Source organism: Mauremys reevesii, linkage group 5 (assembly GCF_016161935.1).
Source record: "Mauremys reevesii isolate NIE-2019 linkage group 5, ASM1616193v1, whole genome shotgun sequence".
Taxonomy (NCBI): Eukaryota; Metazoa; Chordata; order Testudines; family Geoemydidae; genus Mauremys; species Mauremys reevesii.
The window spans coordinates 41,412,398-41,434,122 of NC_052627.1; the positions used below are offsets into that span (position 1 = coordinate 41,412,398).

The window sequence follows — 21,725 nt, forward strand, 5'->3', positions numbered from 1 at the left end:
CTAATGCTGCTCTGTGGGAGAATCAGGCCAGTACTGTATAATGAATACATTAGGATATCTAATAGTTGTTTCTGGTATCTCTTCTTCTAAATAGCCCACAGCCTGCAAAAGAAGATGTTGCAACTCCATTGCCCTCTGAAAAGACACCAACAAGTGTTAATCAGACTCCAGTTGAAACCAATGAATTTCCACAACTGCCAGAAGGCTTAGAGAAGAAGCCCATAGTTCTTAAATTCAGTGCCATGATAGATGGTATAGCTATTGGAGCAGCACTCTTGCCATCTCTAAAAGCAGAATATAAGATGGGAAGAATGAGAAGTCATGGAATGACAGGTAACCATAGGCGCTGACTCTGTGGGTTCTTCAGGGCTGGAGCACCCACGGAAAAATATTAGTGGGTGCTTAGCACCCACCGGTAGCCAAGCTCCTCTCCCTAGCCCTCCCCCTCCCACCTGCCATGCTTTGCCAATCAGTTCCTCTCCCTCCCTCCCAGCACCTCCTGTCTGCAGCAGATCGACTGTTCCACAGCGTGCAGGAGGCAGAGGGAGGAGCGGGGATGGGGTGCTCTCAGGGGAGGGGGCGGAACGAGGCGGAGTAGGGGCAGGAAGAGGCAGGGCAGAGTGGGGATTTGAGGGAACGGGCGGAGGAGGAGCGGGACCTGGGGGGCAGGAGTGGGAGCTTGCGGGAAGGGGTGAAGTAGGGGCACGGGACCTGGGACTGAGTGGGGGTTGAGCTCACACAGGGACAGCTGGAAGCCAGGGCCTGTGCAGGTAACAGTCCTCCATGAAACTTTGAAAAGATGATGGTCACTTTTTAACATTAATTTCACTAGAAAAGATCAAATGTGTCATTATGGATTCCTATTCAGTTATGGTAATAATACTTTTTTAATCCTTTGTTTGTCCTTGTGACTATGAATTTTCATGAACAGATTAGTGTGAGAGAATTTATATTAATAAGGAACCAGAATATAGTAAAAAATCAATCCTGTAGATATGACTATTTAGTGTATTAAAATAAAATAAGAGGCTAATTCTAGCAGATTTTGTTATAATGAATAATTGCACAAGGCAGAGGCCAATGAGGACAGATACAAAGATCTGGAATTTTTGACCAAGTGGCTGCAACGTCATTAATTCCATAACAGGATAATTTCTCAGGCAACCTATCCTAGCAGCAGTGAAACCAGGAAGAACATCAGTTCACCTGCCTTCTCCCTATAGGTTGAGCATATCCTGAGCATCACTGTCCCAGGTCTTAACAACACTCTATCTTAGTTTGTTTTACCCCAAGGTCTATCATGGCTTGTAACGTAGAACAGACTACTGCCTAGGAAACCCCAGTCTCATAGTGATGGCTCAGGTTTGCTGACAAATCCAACCTCTTTTCCTGAGAAAATTGTGTTGATGCCCAATTCTTAAGGGAAGAGTGGAGGTGTCCCAAACCCACCCAGGCTCTGTGATTTTTTGGGAGAACCAATCACAGCCAGTATCTGCCTTGGTGATGTTTGAAACCCCTGCTGCCAGGACCTGCTAGCCAAAGCTGTGATTCTGTGAAATAAAAAGCATATTAATAAACCAAACAGAATTCATGCTGATTCATCAAAAACACTGCTTTGTACACTAACTGCAAACTGACCACATAAGTCATTGGAGCACCCATGCCAACAAACTGCAAAAATCTTTAGTGGTGTTATTCAGGGTTTTCAACTGTTTCTCTCCAGGGAGTGTCAGGAATAAATCAATGGGGACACAACTCCTCTGTCTGATAAATGATTGATTGATAACCAGAGTGCTTTTACCTAAAACTACTCTTTTATTAGGTCTCAGGCACACACAAACATACATGCTATAGCTATAGGTTCAGAGCATCCCAAACATTATAGTTACCCAGAGTCTGAGACGGTTTTGAGTAATCAACAGCCAGGCTTCCAGGGGCCCTCCTTCTGTTCAGCTGATGAGGAATTTAGGGGTCAGCTCCTAGCCCAAAGAAAAGCTTCCTCTCACTGCTCCAAAATGTATAGTTTTGCTTAATCTTTTATAGCTAACTTAAACAAAGTACAACTTCGTTTAACTCATAGTGACTTCTACTAGGTCACCATAGTAACCCTTAGTGGACCACCAGTTCTTCTATCATCTCTTATCAAAACATTTCTAGTCATAATAACAATAAAACGTATATGCAAGATCACTTTAAACCAAGGTCAGCTGTCCAAACATTCCTTCCATTCTTATGGTACATTACATCAGGGGTTCTCAAACTGGGGGTTGGGACCCCTCAGGGGATCGCAAGATTATTACATGGGGGGGGTCACAAGCTGTCAGTCTCTACCCCAAATGCTTTGCATCCAGCATTTATTACAATGTTAAATATATAAAAAAGTGTTTTTTAATTTATAAGGGGGGTTGCACTCAGAGGCTTGCTATTTGAAAGGGGTTACCAGTACAAAAAGTTTGAGAACCATTGCATTACATGATACATCTCTGACCCATCCTCCAATTCGTATTAGCAAAACTGCAAATATGGAGCTATTTGGCCAGGCCTCTCAAAGTCCTAAAAATTATTCCTAGTGATGTGGTATTTGGTTTTCAGCCAGCAATGGCTGGACTGCAGTAATGTCAAGTTCTGGGGTAACGGCGCCAACATAAACTGACTGCAAAATTGTCCATGAAATTCCCCATGTCGTCAGTGATGAATGCTGTCAGTACCTGGACACACATCCACATGATTGCTGCAGTCCATAATAGACAAACCAAAACAAACCACAGATGTACTCATACCTTCCACTAATAACCACTAAGCAGAAGAGGGAGGATATGATTTGTGGTGCAGGAAGGTGCCCTCTTCTACCTTCCATCTTAACACCAACTGCCCTGTACCCCAGCCAGCCTGCCCAAACACCTGTTGAAGGCACCAGGACTATCCAATGAGAGCACTCGTCCTACAGATTCTGATGCATTGGCTGACCGTTGCAAAAGGGCAAACCAAGGTGGTACGCATTGCCCTCCAAGCCGCTCCTCATAATTTCATGTTGGCTGATGGTAATAGCTAGTGCATATTAGCATGGCATAACCACCACCTTTTTGTGTGGTTCTATTTATTTACCTCTAGTTCTTTTAATTTCTAAAATATTCCTGTTGTGTGTCACTGAGGGCATTGCAGTTTGACAGTCCTTCCTCAGGTTTTAAATGAAAGCGCTTCAAAAGAAGTAACTTACTAAGGTGGAGTCCAATACAGTTTGCATTTAAGTCAGTTAAGATCACACTAGCTAAAACAGTCTTTTATTAATGTATATGAGAGTTACTCATATCTAGCTGTATTGTGTTCCGTTACACTTGTGCAGGTTTTTTATTGAATTCCAGTTTTCTACTCTGTATGAGTCAGCTAGATTCTAGAACTGTATACAAAAGCAAAATTCATTTTCTTAAACAGATATCCTGGGTTTTAAGAGGTTCACAAACTATGACACTGTGGACATCTAAAGTTTGGAAAAGACATTTTTACTGGTGACCATTTTACAGATGAAGATTGATAATCTTTCTCTGAATCAGACAGAGAGAATATTTGAATCCACATCTCCTACTGCCCATGTTATAGAATCATTCTCCCTCCCTGTTTTTGGCCCAATGAATATTTATATATTATTGTACTGGCTGGCACTACAAGCCTTTTCCTTATTAGCTGCCTCCTGCACAGTCTACCCAGGGTTGTGCTTATTGCTACCCCTCATGATGGATTCTAAGCAGTCAGATTTGAAACACTGCCCATCCTGTGACTGCCTCATCCCCTTCATAAATGGACAGAGTTGATGATTTTTCTGCTTGGGACAGAGCCACATCCTGGACAGGTGTTCTGTGTGCCAGTTGTCTCCTTGAAGATTCTCAAGCCCAGGTACACTTGGCTCAAATTACAGTTGATAGAGAAGTCCATGCTTTTGACTTCTGAGGAGATGCAAACAGCTACACTGGAGTCAAATCATTTTTGGCCAACACTTCCACCAAAATCTGAGGCCAGATAGAGAAAGGAACTGAAGAATGGTACCAGCAGCCTCAACGCCAACTATCTTGGAACTGCCAACTTCAGCGCCAACAGGTCTGGCACCTAGTCCCCTGACACCGAAGAGTGACTACAAGAGGTGAGGCAGGATGGAGTACAAACATAGTTCTAAGCATTATGTGAACTCCACATGCCATCTCCAAAGACACAGCCTCCAAACTCTTTATGATTTCCAAATTGGAGGAGGCCAGTCCTGGTCAGTCACTGTGGCACATGAGGATGAAGGCCTGATGCTGACCTTGGTACTGGGCACGGCAACTGGCACCTGTAGCTGAACCTGTCAAGGCTTAGAGTTACACCTCGATGGAAGACTCACATTCCACACCAAAGCAGTGGCTGGCACTGAGTCCTACATCACTCTTTGGCCCTCCGTTTGAGGAAGCATACCTCTCATCACCTTCTTTGACCTACTTATTCTCACTGTCTCAGGTAGAGATCACTCTCACTTACCATCAGAGAGTGATCCTAGGCAGGGTTCAGGAGGCTATCCATTTTGAGCTCCACCACTGGGGATATGTGAATGGCACTGGATCAGACAACATCAACCCAGTCAGTACCTCTGTGGCACACTGCTCTATCCATATTGGCCATACTAGGAACCACTGTTGCATATGTTCCACAGCAGATCCACCTCCCACACACAAAAGAGGAAATCCTGCTCCCCAACAGCATCAATAGCTGGCCACCCAGAGACTGACATCAGCATCCAGGAGTAGGCAATAATGGAGGGAGAGTAACAACATCAATTCCTATCTAAGGAATCATCATCGTTGCCAGATGAAGCGGTGGCAATTGTCCCAGTGCCTATGGTTGATGACTTTATGGCTTTCCAGGACCTCCTGTCCTAAATCCCTGAATGTTGAAACCACAGTAATCCAGGAGGGGTCTCTTAAATTCTTTGATATACTGAGGTCAACAAACCATGGTCATGTTTGTCTTCATGATCAACAAAGACATATTTCCACTGGTAAAAGGTCTGTGGCAGACCTCTGCCATTCTGCCGCCCCCCCACATCTAAGTGAGTGGAAGAGAGGTACCAGGTGCTTCAAAAGCACTTTGAACACTTGTGCACACACCCAAATGCTGGGTCTCTGATCATGTTGACAGTCCAAGAAAAGTCTGGGCCACAAAACAAGCCTGAAAAAAGCTCAATTTCTTCAGGATATATTTCTCCACCTCATTGCAACTCTGCATTACAGATTACCTGGCCATGTCCGCATCTATGTCTGCTTGTAGAGCTGTTCTGGCCACCATTTAGCCTTCTTATGCTCTCCGTCAGTTTCTTCCTGTTTTTCTGTAGGATTTTGAACAAGAAGGGGGAGGCTTTCCCAGATGAGTAAATTACATACAAAGGAGGAGGAAGACCTCATTCTGCTCCCAGAGCAGACAGCCTGAATATCCTCCAAGGAGAAAACCTTGATGCTCCAGGAGATAGCCACCATTGTTCTTTGTTCACCTGCACCGTCATAGTCAGCAGGTGTGATAGGAGTATTTGGCTCTAACGTGGCTCCCATCAAAAGCCTGCCAGCACTTTAAGGAACTGTCTTGCCCCTCTCCAACACTCTTGGTCTACCATCACAACAGATAAGTGTGTATTGGACATTTTGCCCATGGCTACCTTATTCATTTCCACACTTTACCCTATATGTTACCCCCACCCCCTGCCCAGTTGCTCTTCAGACACCTTTCTCACAAGATCCTGTTGTAAAACGCGGTGACCTTAGAGGGAATATCTCAGGAGTAAAGAGAAGAGGCTTCTGCTCATATTTCCTTATCTCAAAGAAAACAGAAGACCTTTGTCCTTTCCTTGGCCTGAGGAGACTGAATAAATACATACACCACCTCAGATTCACTTCCACATAGCCATCCACTTGGCCCATAGGAAGTACTTGAGATTCATAATGGAGCCAAATCACTACCACTACAAGGTATTGCCATTTGGACACTCCACAGCACCAAGAGTTTTTAAAAAATACCTAGGGAGTGGTAGTATATGGAGTTTTGTGGTCCCTAATGAGTTGAAATTGTTATGAATGGATAAGGTTGTTTTAAGTTTATATTCACAAGTTACAAGTACAGATACAGAGTTGGATTGTTTGACTACCTTAACTATGCATTTACATAATTTCAAATGTTTGGGTTTTTTAAGTTTAATTAGGTTAAAAACCCAAGAAATTGAGAATTAATTGTTTATAGCCCTTACATTACTGTGCTCTCAATCTTAACTCCAGTTTGAGCTTTCATTTGGTTCCACTAATTTTCTTAATTTTTTCAAGTTTGAAATATTCTTTCTGAGCCAACATTATACCCACTTTTCTCTTTCTTTACAGGTGCTCAAACAAGGTTTACATTTGAACTTCCAAATCATAGATTGCGGTTTACATCAAAAGTTTCTGCCACTGATATGTCTACCATTCCTCCTTCAGCAAGTCTTAATCTTCCTCCTGTCACTATGTCAGGCAAATATGTCATGGAGGAACATGACACCTATTCAGATCACATATGGAGTATAGATGAGCTACCAACTAAACAGGGCTATTATCTACAAGGGAACTATTTACGTTGCGTGGCTGAGGTAGGCATTGAAGACTGCCAATTTCTTTAAGTTACTTCTATTAAGTTTCATACAGTATTTTTATATGTGCATGTTTGGCATGCTCCCTAAAACTCCTTGGTTGATATTTGCCCTCATAGTTGAGACTTCTGATGATCTGTATGCTTTTCAGAGACCTCCAACATGCTGCTGTCTTTTTGTACTTCCCAATCTAACCTTTGCTTCTTTCTGCTTCAAGACAGACCTTACTAGTGCAGAGATTGAGCCTTGGTTTGAACTTACTCTAATTGTGTAAAAGTGGTTTTGCCATTTAAAATTTGACTAAATTTACTTCCTAATATTAAAGGTTTTTACCAAACTTGTTTTTAATAAAGTTAAAGAATACAAAGCATGATAACAGTTCTTAGAAAATTCACAATGTAGAAATAATATTTCTTAAAGCATATAATCAGAGTTCTGAGTTAATAGGTTTATCAGGTATTGCACATATCAGCAGTGGTTTTCTTCTATAGCATTTAGAATAAAGGACGTTGGGAGTCAGGACACGTGGCTTCTGTTCCCAGTTCTGTTAACGATTTACTATACGACACTAAGCAATTCATTTAACTTGCTTGTGCCTTAGTTAAGCCTTCTGTAAAGCTGGTAAAATTATACCTACCATTTTACTGTTACAAAAAAAGCTGAATGAGGTTTGCGACTTTCTGTTGTTGATAATTTAATACTGGTATTCTGCCTATGCTCCCATTACAGTAGTCGACATAATGCACTTTCCCTCTTATTTATTGTCATTGGCTTAGCATCAAAAAAATATACTAGAGAAAACTGTTCCACATACAGTGGCCACAATTAAAAAATCATTGTTTACTAACAATAATTACATCAACGTATCTAAGATTGTGCCATTGTTATGCTGTATTCTGATGCAGTCAATACTTAAAACAGTATTGCATTGACCACAGCTATCACACCTATATTTTAAAATTTTACAAAAATAATCTTCGTATTTTCTGGCAGGTTGGTTCCTTTGAACATAATCTCACAACTGACCTTCTAAATCATTTAGTGTTTGTACAAAAAGTGTTCATGAAGGAAGTCAACGAAGTCATACAGAAGGTGTCAGGTAAGATGAACTACCTGAGGATTTCACTAAAATTTTAGCTTTAAGACTTCTGGTGCTGCCTAACATATCTGCAATCTCTATCTGTCACTGTGTCAGGTTCTTATGTCACCAAGAATGCCACCATTTTCTGGTTCCACTGTAGCACAGAAATTGTTTCAGAGGCCAACAACACATGGAAAAGAAGTTTGGTTAGGTAGAATTGTGGCGTTGGAGAACATTGTGGGTAACATTGTTAGTCTCTTTCTTGAGTCACTGGAGCTTCTGTGTCACATAGGAGAACTCTGTGCAAGGGTGCTGTCTATTAATTGCAAAAGTAATTCTACCAAACAATCCACTGAACATTAGCATCTGTCTGTAACATTGTTTTCTGTCCAGTCAGATCAGCTTGCAGCTTTGTGAAAGTTTGCAAAAGAAAAATATCATTCACTACAAAAAGGTAGTGGAGGATTTTTGCAAAGCTATATGGACAGACATTTGGTCAGGGTAGAATGGTAAAATTTGTTGTTTGTGGTGGAGTGGATAGAAAAATTAGTTTCAGCACCACATTTGTTCTTATTACATAAAATACTGTTTTTAGCAAATTATGCTTATTGAGTAACAAATAAGTGTACTAAAACAGATCCTTAGTTGGCATAGCTCCATTGATTTTCGTGGGCTATACCAATTTACCAGCTGAGGATCCTACCACATGATTGAAGATGAAAAGCAAATGTGAATGTAACCATGTAGTGACAGTTTATCATAGATGTGTTTAAATTTAGTGACGGAAAGCTTATTTTTTCCAAACACTGAAAGAAATAACATGAATTGATCTGATATGAACCAACAATGAGGAAACCTGAGAGCAAGTCATTATATATGAATTGGATTAATATTTCTTGTAGAGAAAAGTTATGGGAAAATACATCCTATTAGAACATTACATATTTCTGTAAGACACTTTCTTAAATTGGAGATATTAACTGAAGTAATAATTGGAAAATGGGTAGAGAAGTGATCTGAATAAAAACAAGTCCAAAAGCCTAAAACACAAGTATAAATTAAAGTGGCACTGAATATTTTGTTTAAAATGTGACTAAATTAAGAATTGATGAAAAAATAAATTTGAGAACTGCATGAGAAAAAAGAATTACATAAATAAAATCTAAGCTGTCTGTTGAAGAATCTAGAGGCAAGGTAAAAAGTCAAAATAAAACCATCAGGCAAATAAAAGGTCCATAAACAGCAGTGTAGAGGGCTTGTATGTCTGTGGAAAATAATCTTACAAAGAATAGGTAAGTGAAGAGTCCAAAAAAGCTAAAAGTTACAAATTGCTGTTTTTAATGTACTTTTTTAGTTTAGTTTTTGTTGGGTCTTTTTTAGGAAAGCTTTAAGGAAAATATAGAGGCTATTATGCAGCAAGCAGACATGTTATTAGAAAAAATAGTTGCAAAGACCCAGAACAAAAGGTAACAAGCAAATAATGACTAAGTATCTGACAGCTAAATATATATAAATCTATAGGTCCAGATGAGATTACCTCAAGAGAGTTTAAAGATCTAGTGGAGGAAATCTCAGAACCTCTGAAAAGAAATAAATCATGCAAGTCAGGAGAGATACCAGATGACAGAAAAAAAATGTAGTACCTATCTTTAAGAAGGGTGGGAAGGAAGAACCAGAAAAATCATCAGCCTGATGTTTATTCCAGGAAAAATATCTTGGCATATAATAATCAGTATGAGAACATCTGGAAGAAAAAACTTTAATAATGATGATAATTCCATTAAAATAGCTTCACAGAGAAACTTAGAATATTCAAATAAAAATGCTTTATTAGGTGCCATTGTATCACTTCTCTGTCTTCACTGATGTTCAGTATCCTCCCAGTTTACTGTCATCTGTGAACTTCAGTAACATGCTGTTTGTTGAGTCTTACAGATTGGTTTGAACAGCTTCACTTACAATCAAAAGTCTTTTTTAAAAACATTATTATTATTATAATAGTTTTTTGTATTGCTGTAAATCGCAAGGCCCTAATCAGTGCTAGCCAAACGTTAACAAAAAGACGGTCCTTGCCATTAAAGACCTTGCAGTCGCAATAACTAAAGTAAATTACTTGAATGTTACAATAAATGTAATAAGTGAATGCAATGGCTGTAGTGTCTCCTTAGTATTTTAAGGCATTCATTTTAGTGGCACATTATAAACTTAAAATAATTAGAGGAATACCAATTAGATAAAATTAAAATACCATGGAGAAGAAGCTGGTTGATGAGTAGAGAATACAGAGCAGTCATATCTTCAAGTTGAGAGCAGCATTGGGTCGAGCACTGCAAGTGTCAATTTTGGCTCCTTTATTCTTTAAGATTTTCACTGATTCTCTAGAGGAAGGTATACATTCAAGCATGATCAAGTTAGCCAATGACACCAAAATTAGAAGGGTAAAAAATATACAGGAGGATGGAGGAAAAAGTGAAGTGGGCTTCATTCGACAGGATGTGATTCAGAGCTAACAAATGTAAAGCCCTACATCTCAGGGATGGAATAGAGAGAGCTCAGCTTAGAATTGGGGGAGGGGGACAGGACTGAACTGCGGGGGAATCTACTTGCAATCAGTGACTATTTAAAAAAAAAAAAAAAAAAAAGTACCTGACTGCCACAATAAAAACTACTTCACTGAAATACCATTGCAAAAATAGCCTGAGCTAAGTGTACTTATTGAAATAGCATAGAAAACTAGGGAGTTATTCTTGCCACTCTTCAAAACCACAGTGTAACCACATCTGGAACACTACACGCAGTTGTAGTCACTAGAGCTGGGTGATATTTTTAAACTGAAACATTTTTGGCAAAAAAAAATGCAGTTTCCAAAACATTTAACAACTTTTTGTGCTTATTTTGACAAGTTGTTTCAATCAAAAAACAAAAACTGAAAAATCTAAATGTCTTCAAAATGAAATGTTTCCATTTTTTATTTGATTTTTTTTGTTTTGAACTTTCCCTTTTATTTTTTAAATTAACATTAAAATGCTCAGTATTGCAATAAATCGTTTTATTCATCCCAAACTACTTTTTTTTCAATTTTTCAGATTTGCCAGTGATCCAAAAAATCCATTTAGCCCAGTTCTATTTGTCACCAAAGTTTTTAGAAACGATATTGAAAAGCTAAAGAAAAGCAAATAAGGGCATCAAAACGAATTGGAGAATGAAATAGTCTGAGAGCATGTACATCAAGTCACTTAAAAATGTAAAAAATTACCACACTTCTGCATAATTATTTTAAATTTGAATGATAACAGAGGTTAGAAAAATTTGGTGTTGCAGGGGAGATGGAATTCTTTGTGCTACTCCAATAGTAACCCCTTTTTGTCAGCTGTGGTGGAATATTGATAGACACTACAGAAGATACCATTGTGTCCTCATCCAAAAGGATTGTTTTTTTCATTTATAGCCAGAAGTATACATGAGGTGGGGAGGAGGGAGGCCAAAGTAAAGTTTTAAATAAATGTTCCCAAGGACACTGAAAGGTTTTGCAGAGGACTCCTTCACATTCACTCTAAAGTAACTATTTGTTTTTAATCCGCCTTTTTGCATACCTCTTAATAAATTTGGTCAAGTGACTGGTCCTTGTTGTTAGCTAAATTCAGTCCACATCAGGTGCTGCAGGTAAAGAGCAATTATTTGTGAACCAAATGATACCCTTTCTTTGCAGGTGCTAGTTGTTCTGTGGGTGTTATTTGGAGAGTGGGAATAGTCTCTGTCCATCTTGGACGCACCCACCCCCCTTGACTTGATGGGGGGAATAGGCAAAAAATGTGTTTAATCTGTAGTAGCAGGCCATTAGCAGTGCTACTCCCATGATCTGAGAATACACTCCAAGTAGCTCCTACTCTCCCGAATCTTCCATATTTATGCTTATTATAGTTCTTTACTGCAGAACTGGCTGTACTCTGTTGGTTTGATTAAATTCAGTGAGTCACATTTAAAGATATATTTTATTTCTATACTGTATGAAAAATGTTCTTTGTTAAAACACTGAAAATACAGTTTGTAACATGTGCAGGAGGGGAGCAGCCAATTCCTCTTTGGAATGAACATGATGGCACAACAGATGGAGAGAAGCCTAAAATTCTCCTGTACTCTTTGAGCCTACAATTTAAGGTATCTTTATGACCGACAAATCTCTCAAGCTGTTGCCAGTAGTTGAATATGTTGAAACCAAACAAATCAAGCATTTTCCTGAGATGGTCACAAATGAAATGTAAAATAACAATCAGCCCAGTGTTAGACAGGGATGGAAATCTCTCTTAATTAACTAACAAAAAGCAAGAAAGAAGCCTGTCTTTGATTTTTATGATCTTTTGAAATGTCCTAAATGCAAAGTGTTATGGAAAAATCCTTACACCCTTTCCTGTTTCATGTCTAAGAATTTTTTTCACCAATGATGCCTTTGAAGCAGATCCTAAATAACTTTTCTTTCATTGTTTGCTAGGGAATTCAAGTGACAGCCACAACTCCATCAATGAGGGCCGTGAGATTTGAAACTGGATTGATAGAACTTGAGCTCTCAAACCGAATACAAACCAAAGCAATGCCTGGAAGTACCAGCTACCTTAAACTGTTCGGTAAATGCCAAGTGGATCTGAATCTGGCATTGGGGCAAATTGTTAAACATCAGGTTAGTTGACAGCAACTCTGTGTATGTTAGGAAAGCCTGGTAATGATACTTCTCCATTCTTACGAAGACAAATATCTTCTGCTTTGAAAAGAACACAACACACCTCTCTAATCTTACTCTAGGATATGACTAGCTTGATTTCTTTAGACCTCTAGTTGGAAAATATTTAAAACAATTGCTTTAGAATGCATCCACAGTTCAGAATCAATAAAGATTACCGCCTAAATATATTCTGCATCTACTGTTATGTAGTAGTTGAAATTGATTGTGTGGCATTAGACTTGAATTTCAATGTCCTCATTAAAGATGGCTTTAAGAAAAAAGGGCTAAATGTTCACTGTGAACAGTAATTCATGATAAATCAGAGGGAGTATCAAGTATTTTATTATAATAATGCATTTAGCACTTCTGTATCTAGGGACTAAAGCTGGGCAAATAACCACTTTTTTTGTTTGTTTGGTGATAGTTGTGAAATATTGCGGGAAAAAATGGTTCAGGTTGAACCAGAACTGAAAAGTCCATTTTGGGACAAACCAAACATGTTGTTCAATCTAAAATGTTTCGTTTCTGGGCATTTTAAAGAGCTAGATTCATGAAAATTGGGGGGCAGTGGAGGAGGATCCCCCTTTATAACTTTTTTTAGTCCAGTGGTTAGGGCACAAACCTGGGTGGAGAACTGTGTTCACATCCCTGCTCCAGAGCAGATTCAAACCAGGGTTTCTCACATCTGGGGTGAGTGCACTGACCCGCTGGGCTAGAATTTATAAGGTGGGCTCCCGAACTCCCTCACATTGTGTGAATCAAGCTAGAAAAAAATAAAATTCTGCCTGAAACTATTCAGCTTATTTGTGTCAAATTTATGAACAGTCTCCAGTGAGCAGGAACTGCATTTTCCAACAAATAGTTTCTTAATCCAAAAAATTTGCCCCACTGTATTGCGGACACTAATGGCCTAATGCTTTAGTTGATCCAAATTCAAAATTTCCATTGATTTCAATGCTATTTCTAGTATACATACGTGGAATGAAAAGATTAGATCCTAAATTGTGAAACCTAAATCTTGATCCATTTCATTTGTATTAAATTGGTAATTGCATCTCCTGGATTCTTAAATTCACTACTGTCTCCTGAAATCACTAATTTTATGGGAAGTACAGTAGTTAGGATTCTCTGGAAAGTCAGAAAGAGAACATAAATTTAACAAACTTGTATTCAGATGGTTGTTTTCCTCAGAGAGGATTCTGTTGCATCAAGTGAATGTAAAGAGATATATTGGCTTATGTTATTTAAGAAACACGGGAAGAAAACCAATATTTGCCAACTTAGTTCAAAATGTAGTAGAGAAGAAAAGAGTTTTCTATCTTCTTAAGAGCATATTGCAAAATGGGGCATCCTTGATTTTCTTGTGTTATGCCAAAGCGTTAAATTTATTTGTCTGTTTAAAGTCGTAATTTAATGTGTGATTTTATTGTATTTTTCAAATGTTTTAAGGTATATGAAGAAGCAGGTTCTGACTTCCATCAAGTTGCTTATTTTAAGACAAGAATTGGATTAAGAAATGCTCTCAGAGAAGAAATCAGTGGTTCATCAGATAGAGAGGCTGTGCTTATTACTTTGAACAGGCCAATTGTCTTTGCTCAGCCTGTGGCGTTTGACAGAGGTACTGTTGGGTGCTGTTTATATTTCTCTTTTGTTAGAAACTAGAGAATCATTACAAATTTGTTTTCAAATTGAACAAGTTCTGTACATTTCTTTTCAAAAGGAAATGCTTGATATTTATAAATCTGAATTTATCTGTAACCTAAAATAGACTAGAAGTGTAAGTATAGTTCTCAAAGTTTGGTTAGGAAGTTTGTTGTGTACTAATGTTAATTAAGGGCGAAAAATTGAACTGATGGGAGGACGGCTTTTCAGTTGGTATAGACAAAATGGTTTATGTAAATGTATACCAACATCAGCAGCATTGAGTGTATCAGCATTTTGGGTTCTGTTAACTTGGCCTCTGCCCCTTAGCATTTATAATTCTTGTATTATTTTATTTTGCTCTTGACAACAAAAGCACATTGCTCCTGGGAAGTGTGTGTGTGTGTGTACACAAATATATATCCATTGTATTTTAATATATGCTGACAAGACAAAAACAGAAAAATCAAACCTTTGTCTTGTTATAATGAACACTACTTTTTGCCATTTTATTTTAATTTTGTTGGAAACTTTTTTTCTTCATAAAGCTGTGCTGTTTTGGCTGAATTACAAGGCTGCTTATGACAACTGGAATGAACAGAGACTGGCTTTACATAAGGATATTCACATGGCTACAAAAGAAGTGGTAGACATGTTACCTGGAATCCAGCAAACATCTGCCCAGGCTTTTGGGACACTTTTTCTTCAGCTAACTGTTAATGATTTGGGAATTTGTCTGCCCATCACAAATGCACCACAGGTATTTGAAAAATATCAAGAGCATGGAGAAGTATAGGTTTTTGCTGAAGTAGCAATTTTTATATATGTTATGCTTTTAACATAAACCGCTTTTCTATCATTGCACCAATTTAGACTTTATTAAATGTTAATGTTTCCCCAGCACCATATAATAGTTATGATGTGGATAGTAGACTTAATTTTCAAAAATGACTACTGATTGTGAGTAGTAGTTCACTTTCCATGTGCCCAGCTTGAGGCAATTTAATGGGCCCTTAGTTTTCAGAGGCAGCACTTTGAGAATCCTTTGAGGTGTATGAAGTTGGGCGTGCTTTTTGAACATTTATGCTAGCAATTCCAGTTTAAGACCTCTGTTTTCAAATACTTGTAACTGAACACAAACAAGAAGACTCTACATTTCTTTTTAAAAAATGTGATAAAATGTTCTGACGTTTGGATTATTCAAACAAGTGATGAGCACTATTTAGTATTTTTAATGTATTTTTCACTTGAGTAACGGTTTTGGTTGTGTTTAGACCCCGAGTTGGTCATAAACCTTGTCCAGAAAAGGATTTAAATTGTGATGTAAGCACTTATTAGCTAACACAGGCTAACTGACATTTTAAGTCTAGTTTAGACAAGGCAGCGCTTGCTTTGACGTGTGCTAAGAGTTCAATCCTTGAGGGGGCCATTTAGGGAACTGGGGTAAAAATCTGTCTGGGGATTGGTCCTGCTTTGAGCAGGGAGTTGGACTAGATGACTTCCTGAGGTCCCTTCCAATCCTGACATTCTATGATTCTATTAAATTAAAGTCTAAGGGAGACAAGGCTTCAATATGACAAGTTTAGCACATTATAACAGAATGTGCACGACTTGTGTACACTAAACTTTCACAAAACACATCTGCATGTTAGCTAATATGCTGACATCATCCATTAAATTCTAGTTTAGACAATGCCATAGATTTACATCTTCATGGGGAACTAGTCTTGCATATGTCTGAAGACATTTGGTTTACCAATAATGTATCCACTGTCATATATTAATCTCATTGGACTTTGAGCTTTGAACCCCAGTGACAATTTTTCAGTATCCGTGTTAACTACTCCATTGCTGGTCATTTTATTAGCAGATGGAATAAGAAAGAGGGTGTGAGAGAAGCTCTCAAGGGGTGAGAGTTGCAGTGTGGAAAATAAAATGCAGAGGGAAGGACAGAGAGTGACAAGCAAAGACAGAGATGAGAGAAATAGAAATAGTGAAAAGTGGATAGGAAGGAAGAGAAACAAAGGCAGAAATAGTGGTGGCCTAAAAGGGAGCAGTTTTTCTCCCTGAGTGATGTTGCTTGTGACTATAAGATAGTCAAAGTTTCAAATAATCAGTTTTGCTGCAAAGGCAGTGGAGAGATCTGATCTGAATTAAGGAAAGTATGAAGTCCTGAATTTATATTCCAGTCCACAGACCATAATTAAGCATGGAATCTGGCCCTCTCCTCCAAAAGAATTCAACACGCCTGCCATAGGATATGCTGTAACTACTGAGAAGTAAGGATACATGATATTGTGAATGTGTAGACTTGCTGCTTTGGAGAGGGTTTCTATAGAGCTGGCAAAGTATAGAAGGAGGGTATGAGGAAGATATGAACTGCAAAAAAAAAAAATAAAAAATTTTTTTTGTGATTACCAGTAAATTGCCTTTTCTGTACAAGTCTCTTCTTCCTTTTACAGTCTAACCACACAGCAGATCTTGACACTGGCTCTGCTTTAGTCCTGACCATTGAAAGCACATTAATCACTGCCTGCTCTTCAGAGTCTCTGGTTAGCAAAGGACATTTTAAAAATTTCTGTATCCGTTTTGCTGATGGTTTTGAGACGAGTTGGGATGACTGGAAACCGGAAATACGAGGGGATCTAGTCATGAATGCTTGTAAGTATTTCTAATCTTGTCTCCATGGCCCTGGAACTCAGTCCCCTATTGCCCTTTCCCATATTTTTCACAACTTTGACGGTTCAGAAGGAGACTAAGGAAGAGATGAAGATTTGCTTTCCAAACCCAAATAAAGCTCTATTGCATGTGGGACCCTACATGTGAACCCCAGTCACCCTTTATTTTAAAATTTTTTTTAAACAATAGATGTCCTTTTTTCAAGAATTGTAATATACTGCAACATAATATTTGCCTTGCAGTACCATCTGCCTTAACCAGGTTGGAAAAGTTTTTTACTTTATTGCTTTAAATGTATTAATTTAATTGAATTTTATTACATTTTTCTAAAAACTATAATAACACAATGCATAAAATGCATAAAACCTATTTGTTAAAAAATGTGTAATAAATTGCTTTCTCATAACACTTCCCTTTTTATCTTCTGCATTCAGCAACTAAATATGGATTCTTTTAATTTCCCCCTGCATACAGAAATGTCTGAAACAGGCTCGCAAAATTGCTAGGAAAACTTGCCAGCCAAAGTGAAATTATAATCACTCACATGTTGTTAATGATGATAAAAAAGAAAGTGACATTTGACTTAGCTAGGGCAAGTGTACAAAAATAATTTTGTAAGGAAGATCTAAAACGTGTTTAATTACAACTGTCTTACAAGCATGTGCTTATTTCATATTTAGGTGTAGTGCCAGATGGCACCTATGAAGTCTGTTCAAGGACAGCAGGACAGGCTGCTGCAGGTAATGTTTATATCCAATTTTTATATTCTTAAAACATTTATAAAAGTGTAGGATATTCTAGTGCAGGTGTGAGTTCTTGATAGCTTTGTTGTAATTGTGATTATGTATTTAAAGGTAGTGTTTTGTTTTGATTCCTCCTTTTCATGGTAGCTGCTCCACGTTTCCCAATCTATTTTTGGCCATGAGTACTTTCAACAATCCCTTGTAGCCTTTCAAACTCTTGGATTTTAGCTACAGAAAATTAGTAGAAGGCAGGACTGGCTCTAGGCACCAGCAAAGCAAGCATGTGCCTGGGGCGGCACAATTCCAGGGGCAGCATTCCGGGTTTTTTTTTTTGTTTTGTTTTTTGCATGGGCAGTTACGCTCTCGGGGCAGCAAATTTTTTGCTTGGGGCAGCAAAAAAACTAGAGCCGGCCCTGGTAAAAGGTAGTAGCAAGCTATGATAGACTTTAATACCTGCTGGATCAAATGTGTGAAAAATTTGACACACACAAAATAAAAGTAGTCCTTTTAGTATAATAATTGGACCTGGTTGAAAATTTTCCAAAGAAAACACTTCTCTGCTGACAAATGTTGATTCAACAGAACTGAAGTATTCTGCAGAAATATTTCAATTTAATCAAAAGTTTTGATGCGAGCCTGCCTTCCTGCCTGCTTTTCTGTGAGGCAACCAGGCAGGCAGGCTCACCAACAGCCGACCTGTGGGGTTGCCAGGCCCTTAATTAACTGGCTCCCCAAGAACTCCAGTATCCTGCCTAGTGAGTTCCCAGGCTGTGCCTGGCTTCCTAGACAGCCAATTCCTTGGGCCTGTTTTCCCAGATAGGCAGCTCTCCGGGCTTCCCAAACACCTGGCTCCCTGGGTCCCACAGCTGGCTGACTTATTGTTCTGTCCAACTGCCCTTCCGTGGGAAGCTAGGGAGCCAGGCAGCCAACAAGTAGAAAAATTCCATTTTGGGTCTTCCAAAACTGGATTTTTCTTCCTACAAAAAAAAAATGAATTTTTGTCTTTTCATTCAGAAAAGTTTCAAAAACTTTATCACTCAAAGGAAAATTCATTTTTCCAGCCATCTCTGTAGATATACATTGAGTCTGGGCAGAAAGGGAATTTCTGGAAAGGGAATGAATGCAGATGGAAGAAAATGAAAATTATGGTGGATCAGCCTCCCTCTAGCACTTTGAGCAAACCCTGGATTTCAAAAATACAATGGGGTGCTTTGCTTAATGTGTTTGGAATTTAATCAGCCCTGAGGGAGGAGGATAAAACACCCATGGCTGCAGAGGTATTTCAGATGCTCTGGTGATGTCCACCGTTCCTCCCTAGGGCAGATATGACTCATTTGTGCTCTTTGGTTTGTATTTTATATTATATTTTAACAATTAAAAATTGAGCTACTGGGCATGCTAATCAGGCCACAGGGCAAACACTGGGATAAGAGAGGAACAGTCTTAGGAGGCTTCAAGGAAGTGGGGAGGATAACTGAGGAAGGAGCCAGAACTGCAAAGCAGTTAAAGGTCAAATTACAGGAAAAAACAAAAGGTGGAAGAAGAGGGGGAAATACATAGAATTGGACAAGAGGATTATGCAGACTAGGAAGAAGACTAGAACGTGGACAAGAAGGGGTTTGTTTGTGGGGAGCAAGAGAAATTAGGGAACAGAAAAACCTAAAATTAAATATACTTTGATGTATACAAATGCAATTTTATTTGTTTAAAAATCATGGTGTATTTTAGAATATAAGAATATATTATGAAAATAATTTTAAATGTAGAAATGTCTTTTATAATCTCAATTTTGTATTGCGAACAATGTCACTTTTCTATTTAATGACCACTGGAATTTACCTAGGGTATGCATTAATTAGCATATCTGCAAATTGTTTTAGATTTTATAATTGTATGGTGATAGGTCAAAACAATACAACTGCTCTTCTTCCCACATAGTTTGATTCTCCATTCTGGCAGTGGGTTGTCCCTCTGCTTCTATAGTTTAATCAGCCAACACAGGGCTCTGCCCACTTGTGAAAAGTTCCCTGTTCATTTTGCTCTGAGGGAGCTGTCTCAGCAGTCCGCAGACTCTCTCTGCCTTTTCAAGTTACAGAGCATATGGAAAAACCTTCCAAATAGGAATTTCTGAATTAGTCTTTTAAAACTAACTTGCTTGCTTTGGCAGTCCATTTCAGAGATTTTTTTTTTTTGTGGTTCAATGGAGCTTCTTGGGGCTCTGTGCTCTAACTTACCCTTGCCTCAGAGCCATAATGCTGGAGAAGGCCAAAGAAGGAGGTGTTTACGCCGCTCTGCAGCATGTCTGAAAGGTAGCCTGTGTGGGCAGCTTTGATCTTAGTCAGATGTAAACTGTGAGCAAAGACTACCCCAGAAAATTCAGCAAAACTTCTTGTAAGATACTTTTTCTTCCCCTCTATTCTCAAACCCAAGGAAGCAAACTCAGACTATAAAAACCTTTTCACATCTTTTAGCTATTGGGGCAATAGCTGATGGGGGGGGGGGAGCAAAGCTTGGGAGCATATTCAGTCCTGATCATTCCCAAGATATCCAGTGGAAATAGGACCATTTGAATCAGAAAGATTTAAATTGGTAAACGGAACATTTAAAAAAAGAGACGTTGGAATCCTTGCTCATTGTGAACACTATGAAAATGTATCTCAGGATATTGTCCCTTTCTTCTTTTTGTCCAAATTCAGCACTTTCTAATGAGAAGCTCTGGCACCTGCTTCATGTCCGCAAAGCAGTCAAGATGTAACTGTTCAGCTTTCTAAAAGGTTTTGTCATTAACAGCCATATTCATCCTCTAACATCCATCAATTAAAAGGCAAAAAATAGCCAAACTCAGCATAACCAGATGACTAAGAATACTGTATAAAAGAAGCTTTACAAAGTCCATTAAGCCATATCTGTTTTTTGGTGCTCTATGGTGGAACTTGGTTGGAAACATCTGTTCCCTCTTAAGATGAAATATGTAAAACTCCAACGTGGTAACCATTTCACCCATTCAGTAGGCACTAGAAATTCATAGATTCATATGACTGGACTGGAAGGGACCTCGAGAGGTCATTGAGTCCAGTCCCCTGCCCTCATGGCAGGACCAAATACTGTCTAGACCATCCCTGATAGACATTTATCTAACCTACTCTTAAATATCTCCAGAGATGGAGATTCCACAACCTCTCTAGGCAATTTATTCCAGTGTTTAACCACCCTGACAGTTAGGAACTTTTTCCTAAAGTCCAACCTAAACCTCCCTTGCTGCAGCCCATTGCTTCTTGTTCTATCATTAGCGGCTAAGATGAACAGGTTTTCTCCCTCCTCCTGATGACACCCTTTTAGATACCTGAAAACTGCTATCATGTCCCCTCTCAGTCTTCTCTTTTCCAAACTAAACAAACCCAATTCTTTCAGCCTTCCTTCGTAGGTCATGTTCTCAAGACCTTTAATCATTCTTGTTGCTCTTCTCTGGACCCTCTCCAGTTTCTCCACATCTTTCTTGAAATCCGGTGCACAGAACTGGACACAATACTCCAGTTGAGGCCTAACCAGCGCAGAGTAGAGCGGAAGGATGACTTCTCATGTCTTGCTCACAACACACCTGTTAATGCATCCCATAATCACGTTTGCTTTTTTTGCAACAGCATCACACTGTTGACTCATATTTAGCTTGTGGTCCACTATAACCCCTAGATCCCTTTCTGCCATACTCCTTCCTAGACAGTCTCTTCCCATTCTGTATGTGTGAAACTGATTGTTCCTTCCTAAGTGGAGCACTTTGCATTTTTCTTAAACTTCATCCAGTTTACCTCAGACCATTTCTCCAATTTGTCCAGATAATTTTGAATTATGACCCTGTCCTCCAAAGCAGTTGCAATCCCTCCCAGTTTGGTATCATCTGCAAACTTAGTTTCTATGCCAATATGTAAGTCGTTGATGAAGATATTGAACAGAGCCGGTCCCAAAACAGACCCCTGCGGAACCCCACTTGTTATACCTTTCCAGCAGGATTGGGAACCATTAATAACTACTTTCTGAGTACAGTTATCCAGCCAGTTATGCACCCACCTTATGGTAGCCCCATCTAAATTGTATTTGCCTAGTTTATCGATAAGAATATCATGCGAGACTGTATCAAATGCCTTACTAAAGTCTAGGTATACCACATCCACCGCTTCTCCCTTATCCACAAGACTCGTTATCCTATCAAAGAAAGCTATCAGATTTGTTTGACAT

The 21,725-nt window shown here is 38.8% G+C and overlaps 1 protein-coding gene across 17 annotated transcripts in view; it reads left to right on the forward strand.

Annotated features, from left to right (window-relative positions):
• Nucleotides 1-21,725, forward strand: part of KIAA1109 (KIAA1109 ortholog) — a 219,227-nt gene that overhangs the window by 145,177 nt on the left and 52,325 nt on the right. For all 17 annotated transcript variants that reach the window (XM_039541857.1, XM_039541856.1, XM_039541859.1 and 14 more), the window contains 9 exons: nucleotides 95-333; nucleotides 6,387-6,631; nucleotides 7,625-7,730; nucleotides 11,773-11,870; nucleotides 12,202-12,387; nucleotides 13,879-14,047; nucleotides 14,619-14,830; nucleotides 16,533-16,731; nucleotides 17,430-17,489. In XM_039541857.1, coding sequence (XP_039397791.1) covers nucleotides 95-333; nucleotides 6,387-6,631; nucleotides 7,625-7,730; nucleotides 11,773-11,870; nucleotides 12,202-12,387; nucleotides 13,879-14,047; nucleotides 14,619-14,830; nucleotides 16,533-16,731; nucleotides 17,430-17,489 — 1,514 coding nt within the window. The remainder of the gene's footprint in view (nucleotides 1-94; nucleotides 334-6,386; nucleotides 6,632-7,624; nucleotides 7,731-11,772; nucleotides 11,871-12,201; nucleotides 12,388-13,878; nucleotides 14,048-14,618; nucleotides 14,831-16,532; nucleotides 16,732-17,429; nucleotides 17,490-21,725) is intronic.